The 16,523-nt window shown below is 39.9% G+C and overlaps 1 protein-coding gene across 2 annotated transcripts in view; it reads right to left on the reverse strand.

Moving 5' to 3' along the window:
* The window catches only part of LOC133622366 (FERM and PDZ domain-containing protein 4-like), a 110,118-nt gene that overhangs the window by 34,544 nt on the left and 59,051 nt on the right, over window positions 1-16,523 (reverse strand). For both annotated transcript variants that reach the window (XM_061985014.1, XM_061985013.1), the window contains exons 4-7: window positions 13,006-13,108; window positions 4,999-5,044; window positions 4,756-4,860; window positions 2,930-3,037 (exon numbers count right to left, since the gene is read on the reverse strand). In XM_061985014.1, coding sequence (XP_061840998.1) covers window positions 2,930-3,037; window positions 4,756-4,860; window positions 4,999-5,044; window positions 13,006-13,108 — 362 coding nt within the window. The remainder of the gene's footprint in view (window positions 1-2,929; window positions 3,038-4,755; window positions 4,861-4,998; window positions 5,045-13,005; window positions 13,109-16,523) is intronic.

Here is a 16,523-nt window from a genome sequence, read left to right on the forward strand (position 1 = left end):
GACATTATTATTTAAGCCTGCCTTCCCTGTCATTCTGTCTTGCTTCCTAGTTTGTTCTCGTACAACAGATCACGACTTTTGTTCTGGCTCTGTACCTGCTAGCTTCCACGCTAGGCTCTGTTACTCGCTAGCTCCCACGCTAGCCACCTTTAGTTTTTACCTTTTGTGCTATGAGCACCCTTTTCTTTGTTCCTTCTGATTTATTCCGTAAATAAATCATTTTTTACCTTCACGCTGTGTCCGAAGTCCGTTGCATCCTGAGAGACGAAAACCTTGCATCACCATGCGCCCGGTCGTCACAAATGCCAAACAAACACATACCAATCGTTGGTTAGAAGGCGATCGCCGAATTCGTCCTCGCTTTCTCCCATGTCGCTGGCTGTCGTGTCGTTTTCGTCGGTTTCGCTTGCATACGGTTCAAACCGATATGGCTCAATAGCTTCAGTTTCTTCTTCAATTTCGTTGTCCCTACCTGCCTCCACACTACAACCATCCGTTTCAATACATGCGTAATCTGTTGAATCGCTTAAACCGCTGAAATCCGAGTCTGAATCCGAGCTAATGTCGCTATACCTTGCTGTTCTATCCGCCATGTTTGTTTGTATTGGCATCACTGTGTGACGTCACAGGAAAATGGACGAGTGTATATAACGATGGTTAAAATCAGGCACTTTGAAGCTTTTTTTAGGGATATTGCGTGATGGGTAAAATTAAAAAAAAAAACTTCGAAAAATAAAATAAGCCACTGGGAACTGATTTTTAATGGTTTTAACCCTTCTGAAATTGTGATAATGTTCCCCTTTAAGCTGCACTGGTTGGATAGCAGAGGACAGACAAGGCAGTGCTGCATCGTGTGGTCCTCTTCTCCGCATTCGCAGGTTGTTGGGCCGGTTTTGTAGTCCCATCTGGCCATAGCAGCTTTTGATCGCCCTGTTCCTGTTTTTAGGAGGTTTAGTGTCTTCCACTGGACCCATAGTGTTTCTGACCCGGGGGGCAGGTCTTCAGAAGGGGGGATTCCCATGTCAATAGGAGGGGGGTCTTTCTCTAATTTTTGTGTCCATAGCTGGAGTCTGGTTTCTTCCCGAGATTTTGTTATGGGCTGGACATTGCTGAGGAAGCTTCTCCTTCACTTCAGACGTTGGGCTGAGGGTTCACGTCCATAGAGGAGGTGGCGTTCATCACTGGTAGCTTTTGTGAACTCTACTCGGCTGGCAACTTCCTATCACTACAAATTGTTGCCAATCAACCTATCCCCAGGTGCATGTCTTTGGAAGTGGGAGAAAGCCGGAGTACCCGGAGGGAACCCACGCAGTCACGGGGAGGACATGCAAACTCCACACAGAAAGATCCCGAGCCAGGGATTAAACCCAGGACTACTCAGGACCTTCGTATTGTGAGGCAGACGCACTAACCCCTCTTCCACCGTGCTGCCATAATTTCTTCCCCATGTAATGATATTAGTCCAAAACAATGCAATTAAATACATTCAGGTTCGAGTCAAATAGTAGAAAAATTGTATCACACAAATTCAAAAGAAAAAAAAAACCAAGACAACTCTGCCAACAAGGTGGCAACCGTACACATTAGGGTAGGGGTCGGCAACCCAACATGTTAAAAGAGCCATATTTGACCAAAATTACCAAAATAAATGTGTCTGGAGCTGCAAAAATTAAAAGCATTATAAGTCTTATGATGAAGACAACACATGATGTGAGTGTCTATATTAGCTATACTAGCCTACTATCAAAATGACTATGTGTCGCAGGCTGACACAAATCTTCGTTGACAGAAATGTTGAAATTTTATATTTATTCTACACATTTTTACAGAATTGGAAAACATTAGTAAAACGGAGGCTTCTCAGAGGGTGAGATAACTCCTGGAAATTACTGGCCAAGTTAAGGTTTTCTTTATTACAATGTATTACAATCTTTGCAAGCTGCGTAATGTTTGAGGTGGTCTATAACAACATGGCACACAAACAACTATCAGAAATGCAGCCATTATTAAATACAGAAATTAAATACACAGAGGACATAAGTAAATGAAATTAAAAGAGCTCAAATATACCTTCAAATGAGGCATAATGATGCAATATGTACATACAGCTAGCCTAAATAGCATGTTAGCATCAATTAGCTTGCAGTCATGGACTGACCAAATATGTCTGAGTCAATAACATCAACAAAGATCACCTTTGTGCATTCACACACAGCATAAAATGTTTGGTGGACAAAATGAGAGAAAGAAGGAGTGGCATAAAACACGTCTTTCTTTGGCAGCGCCGGAGAAAGTTGTACATGTAAACAAACTACGGTGAGTTGAAGGACCGCCGAAATTAGTAGGACAAAACGCCGCTCACCAAATACTCTCATCTGTGAAGTGTGTATAATGTAAACAGTGGGATTTCTAACAATTAGGAAGGTGTGTGTCATGTTTGTCCTCCTACAGAAACCATATTAAAACAAAAAATACATTTGAATACATTTTTGAAAAAGCTCCAGGGAGCCACTAGGCGCATGTGGCTCTAGTGCTTCAATTCACATCCAAATCATGATTCTTATTATTCCGGTTCTACACCGATTCATAATTTACAAGAATCAATATAATAATCAATTTAAAAAAATATTTTTACACCATCTCTGCGCTTACTTGATGCGCATGTACGTCACACGTCAGCAGCCAAGTGGAGCTTTTGTACTATGTGACCTGTTTTGAAAAGGTTTTATTTGCCTTGTTACACCAAATGATATATTGCCAGAATCGGTTTGAATCGAGAATCGGGGTTATTTAAGATTTGAATCTTCACCCCAGGAATTGGTTGTTGTAACATTCTCATCCCTACTATACACCACCCCGCTAAAAAATTAACAGGACTCTGTGGACACTGCAACTGTAACACAAGTAGCTAAATAATGTCTGTACGCACCTTGATGGAGGTACTGCTGTCAAAACGGAAAGACTTGGTCTGACCGTTCTCCAGGTAGACCTTAAGGACATTTGGCATGAACAGAAGAGAGTTGTCCTTCACTGGGTTCTACAAAGTGAGAAAAAGTTGAGTCATTTCCTTTTTGTATTTACTACCTTTGCAGATATGATAGGTAAAGCATTGATGCAAATATCGACCACAAGTCATATACTGCATGAAGTGTGTGTGTTCGTGCGTGTGTGTGTGTGTGTGTGTGTTTGTGTGTGTGTTCTTGTATTTCTACCCTTCTTGAGACATCAACAAGGAAAAGTACCGTCCATATGAGGTCCGGTGAACAAGTTAGGACCGTAATCATGGTCCCAAAACGGAAAATCATTGCATCTAATAGAGAGCCAAATACTAGAGTCCGTGAACATTGCTCCAAAGTTGTTGATTTAATGTGCATACAAAAGTAAACATTGACAGGTGCAAAGGCAGCAATATATGGTAAAACAAGACGGCAGCTAAAGAAGGACTTCCCTATTCATCCCCGAAAAAACCCGCCAGGTGAACAGCTGATTTTACGACTTCCGGTGCTGACGTAAGACAACCCGCGTCCCATATATGACCATAGGATGAACAAATACACTGCGGTACTATAGTGGCCATTACGGTTAGCTTTTACAGCTGGCTTGGCCAAAGTGCGGCACAGGGGCCATCTGTGGTCCGTGACTCGTTTGTCATCGGCCTTAAGCACATTACAAAAAACAAAAAATAGAGATCTCATTTGCACCCCTGGTGGTGAAATCTATCAAAATTAGGGTGGTCCCAAAAAGCAGGGATTTTTCAAATTGACTGTGTGTCAGTTTTAAAAGTGCTCCCCCTCTGGTCAACATATGAAATAACAAGTGTGTGTAAAAATTTGAAGTGCTCCCCCTCTGGCCAACATATGTAATAACAAGTGTGTAAGAAATTGAAATGCGCCTCCTTTGGCCAAAATTAATAATAAAAAATAAAATGAATATGTATATAGAGACATACTGTAATAACTTGAAGTAAATAATGAAGATTAAAAACCAAGTACAAACAAAAAAAGAACTAAAAGCAGTCTTTTTCTCACAATGTGTCGACTTCTTTCTTATAAAATTGGGAACAATTTCTCATGTTCTTTCTGTTTCTGTAATATTGCAATGTTTTCTCGTAAAATTATGACGTTTTTATGTAAAATTATTACTTTTTAATGCAAAACGGTGACATTTGTCATATAAAATTCTGACTTTAATCGCAATATGGTCAATTTTTTTGTAGTTCTTGTAAAATAGTGACAATTTTTGAGTAAAATGATGACCTTTGTCATAATTTTGCCAAGTAAGATCCCGATTATTATTATAATATTGCCAAAATGTTAAAGTTTTCTTATACAATTGTGACTTTTGTCGAGTAAAATTACAAATCTTTTCATAAAATTGCCAAAATGTTAAGCTATTCCTGCAAAACTGAGACTGCTATCGAGTAAAATTCCAACTTTTATCATAATATTGCACACATTTTGACTTGCGTTGAGAAAAATGACAACTTTTCTTATAATACTGCCAAAATTCTACGTTTTTCTTGTGAAATTCCAACTAATTTTTCACAACAAGCTCTTTTATATTTGCATAGTATGTACATATTATTAATGTTGTAAATACAAATCTTTATATATCTAGAAAGGGTGGTCTTAAAGTGGTACCAAGAATGTGTGTGTGTGTGCGCGTGCACGTGTGTGTGTGTGTGTGTGTGTGTGTGTGTGTGTGTGTGTGTGTGTGTGTGTGTGTGTGTGTGTGTGTGTGTGTGACAGGACTCACTGGAACCTGGCCGTTTATAATGACCTCCTCGGCAAAGCGCACTTTGACCGGATTGGACTTGAGCATGGCTTTTTTGGCTGCGCTGATGAACGCTGATTTAGGGGACTAGGAGGCAATCATCCAAGAAGAGAGTTAGTGAAAACGGAGGGGAGGAAGGGAAGGGAAGGGGAGGTGTAGAGAAGCGTCCACAGGAGCAAGCACAATCCAAAACATGGAAAAACAGGTCGAAAACGATGCACTCACGGGATATGGTTGGACAACAGTCAATAGGATGGATTCTTTGCAGCTCCTGAAGTGGGAAGAAAGCAAATCAGAGAATAAATGGCAACAAAAAGAGAAGCAAACTTGAAGCCACAAACACACACACAGATGACTAAACCAGGGGTTGTCCAAACATTTTCCACTGAGGGCCGCACGCTGAAAAATTAAATCATGCAGGGGGGTAATTTTGGATATTTTTCGTTTTCAAAACCACAATACACAGTACAGACCAAAAATGTGGACACATCTTCTCATTTCAATCCGTTTTCTTTATTTTCAAGACTATTTACATTGTAGATTGTCACTGAAGGCATCAAAACTATGATACCTGTGAAGTGTAAACCCTTTCAGGTGACTACCTCTTGAAGCTCATGGAGAGAATGCCAAGAGTATGCAAAACAGTATTCAGAGCGAAGGGTGGCTATTTTGAAGAAACTAGAATATCAGAGAATCAGAATCAGAATCAGAATCAGCTTTATTGTCATTACGCAAGGTAACGAGATTGCAAACATGTTTTCAGTTATTTCACCTTTTTTTGTTGAGTACATAACTCCACATGTGTTCATTCATAGTTTTGATGCCTTCAGTGACAATCTACAATGTAAATAGTCATGAAAATAAAGAAAACACATTGTATGAGAAGGTGTGTCCAAACTTTTGGTTTGTACTGTATATCGGAACCATTAGGGCTTCCCTCAATTTTGGTGAATGTTAAAGGTCCCCCAGGGACCCAGAAGGGTCTCAGTCATTAAAGCAGTCCTACTCAAATGACGATGCTGATATGATTAAACGTACATAGCACTTGGCTTCACTGGTGGGAGACGAGGAAAGACGGGTGTGTCTTTTCCTTCAATACTAACGAGCTTACAATGTTATACAGACGTATAGTTATAGCAATTTTTATGGACAAATTATGCTATTTATAGTCATTCTCCATTCTACAGAAAATAATTGTGAAGCACTGCTTTAAAGTGTTAAAAGTAGGACATATATTAATGTTTTGTTTTTTTTACTTTCAACTGCACTTTTTTGGGGCCTATCCTTCACTATGGGAAGGAAAGAAGAAGACGGATGTGTTTTATTTCTTTTCAACTTGTAAATAAACGTAAATTAAAGTCTGCTAACAGCGAAACCAGTGAGAGATCCTCTATTCCGCTGATAAAGCCCTCTGAAAAACCATAAAAAAATCGCCAACAATACTCCGTTTACATTTCCGGATTTTGTTATTATAAGTGCTGACGCAGACAAACAATTTTGTGTGGCTGGTGAGCTGCTTCCTCGCTAAATTTTATTCCAGATCATAAATAATGTCTCTCGCCTGGACAGTAGAAGGATGAGGACATAATCTGACAAGTTGGTCAACTTTGGCATCCAATTTAGACCCAGAAATGGCGAAAAAGACATGAAGACGCTTGGTTCCACCCCACGTTTTTTCTTTGTGAGGATTATGAGTCATTCTTTATCTTAACAGGGCTCTGTACCGAGGATGTCGCTGTGGCTTGTGCAGCCCTTTGAGACACTTGTGATTTAGGGTTATATAAATAAACATTGATTGATTGATTGAACAGGAATATATCAACAACCCATCAGTTGGCATCTGAGTAAGAGCCGACATTGTACAGTAAGTGATGTTTAATTAGGGCCCGCAATGGCCCATTGCAAAAGGACTCCCACAGGGAGTCCTTATGCAATGGGACATAAGGACCTATTGAATTTCTAAGGTTTTATTATTATTATTATTATTATTATTCTTCCGCAGCTTTGCGCACTACTTTGACCCCCTTAACATGCTTCAAAACTCACCAGATTTTACACACACATCAGTAATATACGGCAAAACTTTTTATCAAACAACCAAACCTCAAAACTCAAAATTGCGCTCTAGCGCCCCCTAGGAAAAAAAAAAACTAGACTGCCTGTAACTCCCACTAGGTAGGTCGGAAAAACATGAAACAAAATCCTCTATGTAGGTCTGACTTAGACCTAGTTCTCATAATTGTACATCCTCGGGCTAAAATCAACAGGAAGTTGGCTATTCCCCCTTCAAGACAAAAAAGTACTAAAAACAGTCAGTTTTGCTTCTTTGAGCTGTAATTTGACCCCCTTAACACGCTTCAAAACTCACCGAACTCAACGCACACATCAGGACTGGCAAAAATTGCGATCTAATAAAGAAACCTAACCCCAAATTTAAAAATTGCCCTCTACAGCAATTTTTGAATAAAACTGATAAAAAACTGCTCCTCGGAAGACAAAAATTACAAAACTGCCTGTAACTCCCACTGGGAAGGTCGGAGAGACATGAAACAAAAACATCTATGTAGGTCTCACTTATACCTACTTTTCATAAATTGACAACCCCCAGCAAAAATATACAGGAAGTTTGCTATTCCCCCTTCAACACAACATTTTTGTAAAAACCCGTCCCCTTTCTTCAAACATTATCTCCTCTGAGCGCGTTTGTTGTTTCGGCTTCAAACTAACACAGGAGAGAGATTGAACCCTTCTGATTAAAAGTTGGTGAAAGAGTTGTGATACCTGCTCCGGTTTTGATTTTATGACTCTTCAAAGACCCGCTGCACTGATGCTCCTGCGGTGCTGTTTTTTTAAGATGGCTGCTCAAAAGCAGGAAGCACCAACGTGCCCACACAATGCAGACAAGGTAGGTACACTAGACAAAAGTCTTGGGACACTTCAGACTAAAAGTAGACAAAAGTATTGGGACACTTAGGACTAGCACCTGCCAAATACGCGGGCCCGACCAACGCTGCTTGCAGCTTTAATTCAGTTTGTTGTCGCTCATGAAAAATACGTAAACATTACATGTTATTATAAATGTGCTTGTCATTACATTAGATATATATTTACAGCATGTATACAAAAACTTGGAGGAGTTTGGATGTTTTTATAAACGCTTTATGGGCAGAATAGAGCAAATTGCATAGCAGACTTTTATTCACTAGTTAGAATGCATAAAAAAAGGAAAAAATATGTGTTCTTGTCTTACATAAGGATTGTGAATGATGTGCAAAATTCCAAAGAAATGCAGGTACCCTTTAAATACAAGTTCAAATCTATTTGTTGACAAAGTTTTAATTAGTTTTCTGTTTAATGCCCTTTTTCTCAAAACCCTCTTTATTTGATAGGAAGAACACAAAATATTTTAACCCCCAAAATGTTTTAAATGGAATATTTGATGTGAAATAATTGGAGCCTAGATTAGCAAAAAAAAATAAGTCATTATAGCATAACTCGGTTGGTAGAGTGGCCGTGCCAGCAATTTGAGGGTTCCAGGTTCGATTCCCGCTTCCGCCATCCTAGTCACTGCTGTTGTGTCCTTGGGCAAGACGCTTTACCCACCTGCTCCCAGTGCCACCCACACTGGTTTAAATGTAACTTAGATATCGGGTTCCACTATGTAAAGCGCTTTGAGTCACTAGAGAAAAGCGCTATATAAATATAATTCACTTCACTTATAGCATTGCTTTTGGTTAATTTCTTTTTTTTTGAGCAATAACAGTTTAAGAAAAAAACATCCTCACGCTAAAGGTCTCGAGGATCCAAAAGGGCCCCCCCCACCCATACAAATGTAAAATAAGTCATATATCCAAAAATATTATTTTTACTTTCATCCGTCGATTACAAGTAATTATTATTATTATAAATATTTATTATTTTTTGAGTAATGACAGTTTTATAGTAAAAAACAGTGAACTATTTTATTGTGTTCACTCTTTTAATCCACTTTTAATTATTATTTTTTTAAATGTGTTGCGGGCCGTTAAAAAATTAGCTGTGGACCGGATATGACCTCAGGGCCGCACTTTGGACACCCTGCACGAGACTCATGTTTTAAAAAAAAAAAAAATACATTTGAAAAATCCGCTGTGGAATAAAAGGTAACCTTTGAAGTCCAGCACTCCTGAGGTGCTAATAAGTATTTGGCCAAAAACAGAAATTTTTGCGGTAAAAAAAAATGCCTTGAGAGCTGCTCAAAATGTCAGGGTGCCAACATCCCAACATATTCAAGATAACACCAGCAGGGAAGTCTTTTTTCAGGGGGACATTTAAAGGCAGTTATGCTCCGTTGCACTTTTTACAGTTCAAAAAAAATGTTAAGCTATTGAATTGAGACGAGTCAAACACTTGCGCCAAGCGGTAAAAACGGCCTCTCAAGCTGAGTCCTGTCCTTTTAGATCACCCATAAGCTTACTGATGGGCTCTCTGACCCTCTTGTTTCTTGTTACTGCAACATTGATTGGAATGAATCACGAAAAAAACAAAAAAAACAAGAGGAGCCAAAGATTTGGACGCACCTTCTCATTTCAATGCGTTTTCTTTATTTTCATGACTATTTACATTGTAGATTGTCACTGAAGGCATAAAAACTATGACATCTGTGAAGTGAAAACCACTTCAGGTGACTACCTCTTGAAGCTCATCGAGAGAATGCCAAGAGTGTGCAAAAAAGTAATCATAGCAAAGGGTGGCTAATTTGAAGAAACTAGAATATAAAACATGTTTTCAGTTATTTCACCTTTTTTTGTTAAGTACATAACTCCGCATGTGTTCATTCATAGTTTTGATGCCTTCAGTGACAATCTACAATGTAAATAGTCATGAAAATAAAGAAAACACATTGAATGAGAAGATGTGTCCAAACTTTTGGCCTGTACTGTATATATATATATATATATATATATATATATATATATATATATATATATATATACATATAATGGCTATGTAAATAATAATTTATATAATTTTATGTTAAGAGTATGTGAAAGTTTGACTTCTACCGTGTTCACTTCCGTGTCAACCTCCTTAAGGTTTTGTAATCAATCAGAAATATCAAGCAGTTAAAATGCACCAAATATGGCTAAGCGTGGAGAGTGTTTTGTATTTTTCCCATCATGCTTTGTAACCAATCTAATTTTTATGGTGCAGGGACGGTTTTTAACAATGTCCACAAAGTTCAGGGAGCAAGTTGTGTTACGTGTGGGCATGTCTGTTGACATTTTGTGTTGGTTGGCCTTTTTTTTTTCACCATGACTAGGGAAGGTTGTTTGCATTGGGTTATATAAGTAATAAGTAAGGATTAAAATCAGAGTTTAATTAAAGGTAATTGACCTATAATACCCACGTTGACCACCAGATTACGATGTAATGACAGCTTCAAAACTGTCAGACTATCAAAAAGATTTCATTCTCCCTTTTGGTAAGATACCTATCTTTAAATTGAAGATGTCGCGGTTCACATTTGGGCTACGGGCTGTAGTTTGGGCACCCCGTTCTAAAATCAAGCACCCCTGAGGTTTTACTAAATAGAACTTGACCCAACATTGGGAAAATATATGCCTCTATAGTTGATTAAAAAGGTTAACATATTCAAAGCAAGAGGCCAAAGCAGCAGGGACCCAATTTTTTCAGTAAGGTAGTTTTTGTCCCCTGCACTTTTTACTGTCCAAAAATAAAGTTATGCCATTGAATTGAGACAAGTCAAACACTCGCTGCATGCAGAAAACGTCCCTTCCTTGCCGTCTCTTGCTAACATGAAAATGATTGGCAGCGCGCAGCAGCTGACCAATCAGCAGTCTCACGTAACGACGGGCAGTTGGATGCAGGTGCAGAGACGAGATGGCCGAAAAAACTGCATTATGAATCACAAACAATCAAGACAAGAGAAGCCTTGTGCCCCACTTGAATGTATCTATGTTGTTGAAATAAAACTTTGTACCATCATAAAAAGGATAAAAAGTTAAGTCCTTTACTAAAAGCTTTACTAAAAAGAGTCAACAGAGTCAGACAAAACTTTTCGTTTCTTTGTTTTTTTTGCAGCTTCAGCCATTAAGCAGTAATTGCATGTAGGCGTTCTTCTTCTTTTTTTTATTTTATTGGTGGCACGCAGGTGTTCGCATCGACTCGAGGGATTGATGTATGCCGTAAAGCAAGTCGGCACATTTGTAGTTTTTTGTGCGGCAGGGTTCTTGTGCCACCCTCCTTAAAGTTGCTAAGTGCCAGGGAAAGCGATACAGACCTCCTCAGGCCATGACAGAGGTGTCATTCAACGAGTTGTAAGTCCATGTTTCATCCCAAAAGTTATGAAAATATTTTATGAAGGTTGAAAAGTTACTTAGTGCTGCTTTAATTTGCCTTGGTATGCTTAAAATGAGCAAACTAGGTAAATGTTACATGTCATTAAGAATATGCCTGTGACTACATTACATATTTACTTACAGCGTGTATTTAAAAGGGAACATTATCACAATTTCAGAAGGGTTAAAACAATTAAAAATCAGTTCCCAGTGGCTTATTTTATTTTTCGAAGTTTTTTTCAAAATGTTACCCATCACACAATATCCCTAAAAAAAGCTTTAAAGTGCCTGATTTTAACCATCGTTATATACACCCGTCCATTTTCCTGTGACGTCACATAGTGATGCCAACACAAACAAACATGGCGCATAGAACAGCAAGCTATAGCGACATTAGCTCGGATTCAGACTCGGATTTCAGCGGCTTAAGCGATTCAACAGATTACGCATGTATTGAAACGGATGGTTGTAGTGTGGAGGCAGGTAGCGAAAACGAAATTGAAGAAGAAACTGAAGCTATTGAGCCATATCGGTTTGAACCGTATGCAAACGAAACCGACGAAAACGACACGACAGCCAGCGACACGGGAGAAAGCGAGGACGAATTCGGCGATCGCCTTCTAACCAACGATTGGTATGTGTTTGTTTGGCATTAAAGGAAACTAACAACTATGAACTAGGTTTACAGCATATGAAATACATTTGGCAACAACATGCACTTTGAGAGTGCAGACAGCCCAATTTTCATCAATTAATATATTCTGTAGACATACCCTCATCCGCTATCTTTTCCTGAAAGCTGATCTGTCCAGTTTTGGAGTTGATGTCAGCAGGCCAGGGAAGCTAGGGTCGATATTCTTCTCTTGATCATCTTCGGTGGAATAAGGGACGGTGTGAGCCAAGACATCCAGGGGGTTTAGCTCGCTCGTCTGCGGGAACAGACTGCCGCCATTGCTTGCCGTGCTACCGAGGTCTTTTGTCCCTGAATTGCTCACACACTCCGGCAGATTCAATGGGGGTCTGGCGGCAGATTTCTTTGACTTTATCGTTGGAAATGCATCTGCTTTGAGTGTCGCAGGATATCCACACATTCTTGCCATCTCTGTCTTAGCATAGCTTTCGTCGGTAAAGTGTGCGGAACAAACGTCCAATTTCTTGCCACTTTCGCATCTTTGGGCCACTGGTGCAACTTGAATCCGTCCCTGTTCGTGTTGTTACACCCTCCGACAACACACCGACGAGGCATGATGTCTCCAAGGTACGGAAAACAGTCGAAAAAACGGAAAATAACAGAGCTGATTTGACTCGGTGTTTGTAATGTGTTTGAGAAAATGGTGGATTGCTTCCCGATGTGACGTCACGTTGTGACGTCATCGCTCTGAGAGTGAATAATAGAAAGGCGTTTAATTCGCCAAAATTCACCCATTTAGAGTTCGGAAATCAGTTAAAAAAGTATATGGTCTTTTTTCTGCAACATCAAGGTATATATTGACGCTTACATAGGTCTGGTGATAATGTTCCCCTTTAAAACATTGATGAAAGAGGACTTTTGCTCGCATTTATTTACTAGTTGGAATGCATTAATGCTTGTCTTGTCTTACATAAGGATTCTGAATGATGGGCAAAATAATAAAAAAATAAAAAAGTGCAATTCTCCTTTAAGCTCAGCCTGCTAATGTTGGAGAAGAGGCTCTGCACACAGCCTACTTCTGCTGCACAAGCAAGAGACGCTTGTTCGGGTCAGACGTCCGACTTAATTTGCTGAGATTATGTCTTACAAATGATGGTCGTTAACTTAATTTTAACTAGGATGACCAAGTCTGACTATGTTCATTTATCCAATAGGTTTCTGCTATACTATCAGTTCTTAGAGCGCCTCCAAGCCAGCCACCTGACAAGGTCGATTACTCGTTCTCTTGGAGCCGAACTGACAGGTTCCTCGTTGATCAGAATGATCTCATCCCCTGGCAACAGCTTTCCCTCTGATGGACCACCTACAAACACACACACACACACTCAAATTACACACAGAATGTCTCAGGAAATCAGGAACATTGTGTGCCTTGTGTAAGCCAATAAGGTTGCATGGTTGTCCTTTCCAACAGCTGTAAATACATCAACCATCAGATCACTATTCTGTTTACAATGCAGTGCTCATTAAAATGTCCGAATGCTTAATCACTGTTTGTGCATACAGCTGAATATTGATAGAGTTCAATGTGTATCAACAATCAACAACAACACCAACACCTTCTGATAAGAAACAAAATATCAGGATGAAGCAATGACATAAGAGTGACACTAAGTACAACGGCACTTTTGATTAGAATTGTACGGATTGTAGTCAGCTGGAGGCGTGTCTTAATGAAATCAAACTATGGATGTCTGCTAATTTTTTGCAACTCAACGCCAAGAAAACGGAAATGCTGATTATCGGTTCTGCTAGACACCGACATTTATTTAATAATACCACCCTAACATTTGACAACCAAACAATTACACAAGGCGACTCGGTAAAGAATCTGGGTATTATCTTCGACCCAACTCTCTCGTTTGAGTCACACATTAAGAGTGTTACTAAAAATCTCCGTAATATCGCTAAAATTCGTTCCATTTTGTCCACTAGCGATGCTGAGATCATTATTCATGCGTTCGTTACGTCTCGTCTCGATCACTGTAACGTATTATTTTCGGGTCTCCCCATGTCTAGCATTAAAAGATTACAGTTGGTACAAAATGTGGCTGCTAGACTTTTGACAAGAACAAGAAAGTTTGATCATATTACGCCTATACTGGCTCACCTGCACTGGCTTCCTGTGCACTTAAGATGTGACTTTAAGGTTTTACTACTTACGTATAAAACACTACACAGTCTAGCTCCAGTCTATATTGCCGATTGTATTGTACCATATGTCCCGGCAAGAAATCTGCGTTCAAAGAACTCCGGCTTATTAGTGATTCCCAGAGCCCAAAAAAAGTCTGCGGGCTATAGAGCGTTTTTTCTATTCGGGCTCCAGTACTATGGAATGCCCTCCCGGTAACAGTTAGAGATGCTACCTCAGTAGAAGCATTTAAGTCCCATCTTAAAACTCATTTGTATACTCTAGTCTTTAAATAGACCCCCTTTTTAGACCAGTTGATCTGCCGTTTCTTTTCTTTTCTCCTCTGCCCCCCTCTCCCTTGTGGAGGGGGAGTTACACAGGTCCAGTGGCCATGGATGAAGTGCAGGCTGTCCAGAGTCGGGACCCGGGATGGACCGCTCGCCTGTGCATCTGTTGGGAACATCTCTGCGCTGCTGACCCGTCTCCGCTCGGGATGGTTTCCTGCTGGCCCCACTATGGACTGGACTCTCACTATTATGTTGGATCCACTGTGGACTGGACTTTCGCTGATATGTTGGATCCACTATGGACTGGACTTTCACAATATTATGTCAGACACACTCGACATCCATTGCTTTCGGTCTCCCCTAGAGGGGGCGGGTTACCCACATATGCGGTCCTCTCCAAGGTTTCTCATAGTCATTCACATCGACGTCCCACTGGGGTGAATTTTTCCTTGCCCTTATGTGGGCTCTGTACCGAGGATGTCGTTGTGGCTTGTGCAGCCCTTTGAGACACTTGTGATTTAGGGTTATATAAATAAACATTGATTGATTGAGAATTTGCAGTTCCGGTAGGAATTGCGTGCGAATGCCCTATGTGCGCAAGCCACCGAACCGCCGGAAAGCGTGTGTGGAACTGAAATGCTTGAAAGTCCAGGGTGAGTGGAGTGTGTGGATGTTGGAACGGTTCTAATCGGATGAGAAATGTGGGATATGGACAGGTTTGTACATTGCCCATCCTTTTCAGTGAAGGGAAATCTCTGGAAATTCCGGGTAATCAGGAAATTGTTCAAACCGGGAAACATGCTGGCTTGAATGTCCGGAGTGAGTGGAGTGTGTGGATGTTCGAACGGTCAATCTACAAAAGCACCAACACTTCCTGATAAGAAACAAAATATCAGGATGAAGCAATGACATAAGAGTGACGCTAAATACAACGGCACTTTTGACTAGAATTTGCAGTTCCGGTAGGAATTGCGTGTGAATGCCCTATGTGCGCAAGACGCCGATAAGCGTGAGTGGATCTGAAACGCTTGAATGTCCAGGGTGAGTGGAGTGTGTGGATGTTGGAACGGTTCAAATCGGATGAGAAATGTGGGATATGAAGAGGTTTGGTTATTGTCCTTTTGTTTTCAATGAAGGGAAATTCCTGGAAATTCCGGGTAATCAGGGAATTTTTCAAACCGGGAAACATGCTGGCTTGAATGTCCAGGGAGTAAAGTGTGTGGATGTTGGAACGATTCAAATCGGATGAGAAATGTGGGATATGCATTTGATTGTATAATGCCCATTGAATGGGTAGAAAATTCCGGGAAAACTGGGAATTTGGGAAAAGGAATACACCAAAATGATTCCCGGGCGCGGCCACCGCTGCTGCCCACTGCTCCCCTCACCTCCCAGGGGGTGATCAAGGGTGATGGGTCAAATGCAGAGAATAATCTCGCCACACCTAGTGTGTGTGTGACAATCATTGGTACTTTAACTTTAACTTTAACTTTAATATTTTGTGTTCCATATATGGGAAGAGCAGTTTTGGTGGATGGTTGAAAGGTCGGATTCGGGTTCAAAAACGGCGCACACTTTAAGAATTTAGGGGATTACAGAACTATGAATACATCAATTAATTCGAATAGGAATTTTCTGGAAATTTTGCAAATTTGGAAAAAACGGGAATTTTTTTAAATGTAAGATTTTAGCACAATTTTCCTAAATGATATGAATTGGTTGGTGTTAGAATTTTAGGAATCCGTAGAAAAATGTTGACGTAGTAACAATTGAGAATGGGTATTTCGGAATTCCTGAAATTAAAGGAAAACCGGGAATTTATAGGAGAAAAAAAAGAGGAATTTTTTTTGTCACAATTAAGAGGAATATTTTGAAGGTAGAATGGTCAAAAATGTTTGAAAAAAGTGAACAGTGAAAACTTTCCAGGTAAGATGAAAATAGGGCTTTGGAAAAACAGGAATTCTGGAAATTCCTGGAATTCGTTTGAACTTGAAAAATAGTAGTTTGATTGTCCAAGGTGAGATGAGTGTGTGGATGGTGGGACAGTTTGAATCTGTCACAGAAATCACACGCTTAATAGTTTTTAAATTAGAATAAAAATAAAGTGAAGTATGTGGATGTTGGAACGGTTCAAATCGGATGGGAAATGTGGGATATGCAGTAATTTGTATAATGCCCATTCAAAGTATAGAAAATTCCGGGAAAACCAGGAATTTGGGGAAAGGGAAAACACATGTGCCTTTCCATATATGAGAAGAGCAGTTTTGGTGGATGGTTGAAAAGTCGTATTCAGGTTTAAA

The sequence above is a fragment of the Nerophis lumbriciformis genome, linkage group LG23, assembly GCF_033978685.3.
Source record: "Nerophis lumbriciformis linkage group LG23, RoL_Nlum_v2.1, whole genome shotgun sequence".
NCBI classification, from domain to species: domain Eukaryota; kingdom Metazoa; phylum Chordata; class Actinopteri; order Syngnathiformes; family Syngnathidae; genus Nerophis; species Nerophis lumbriciformis.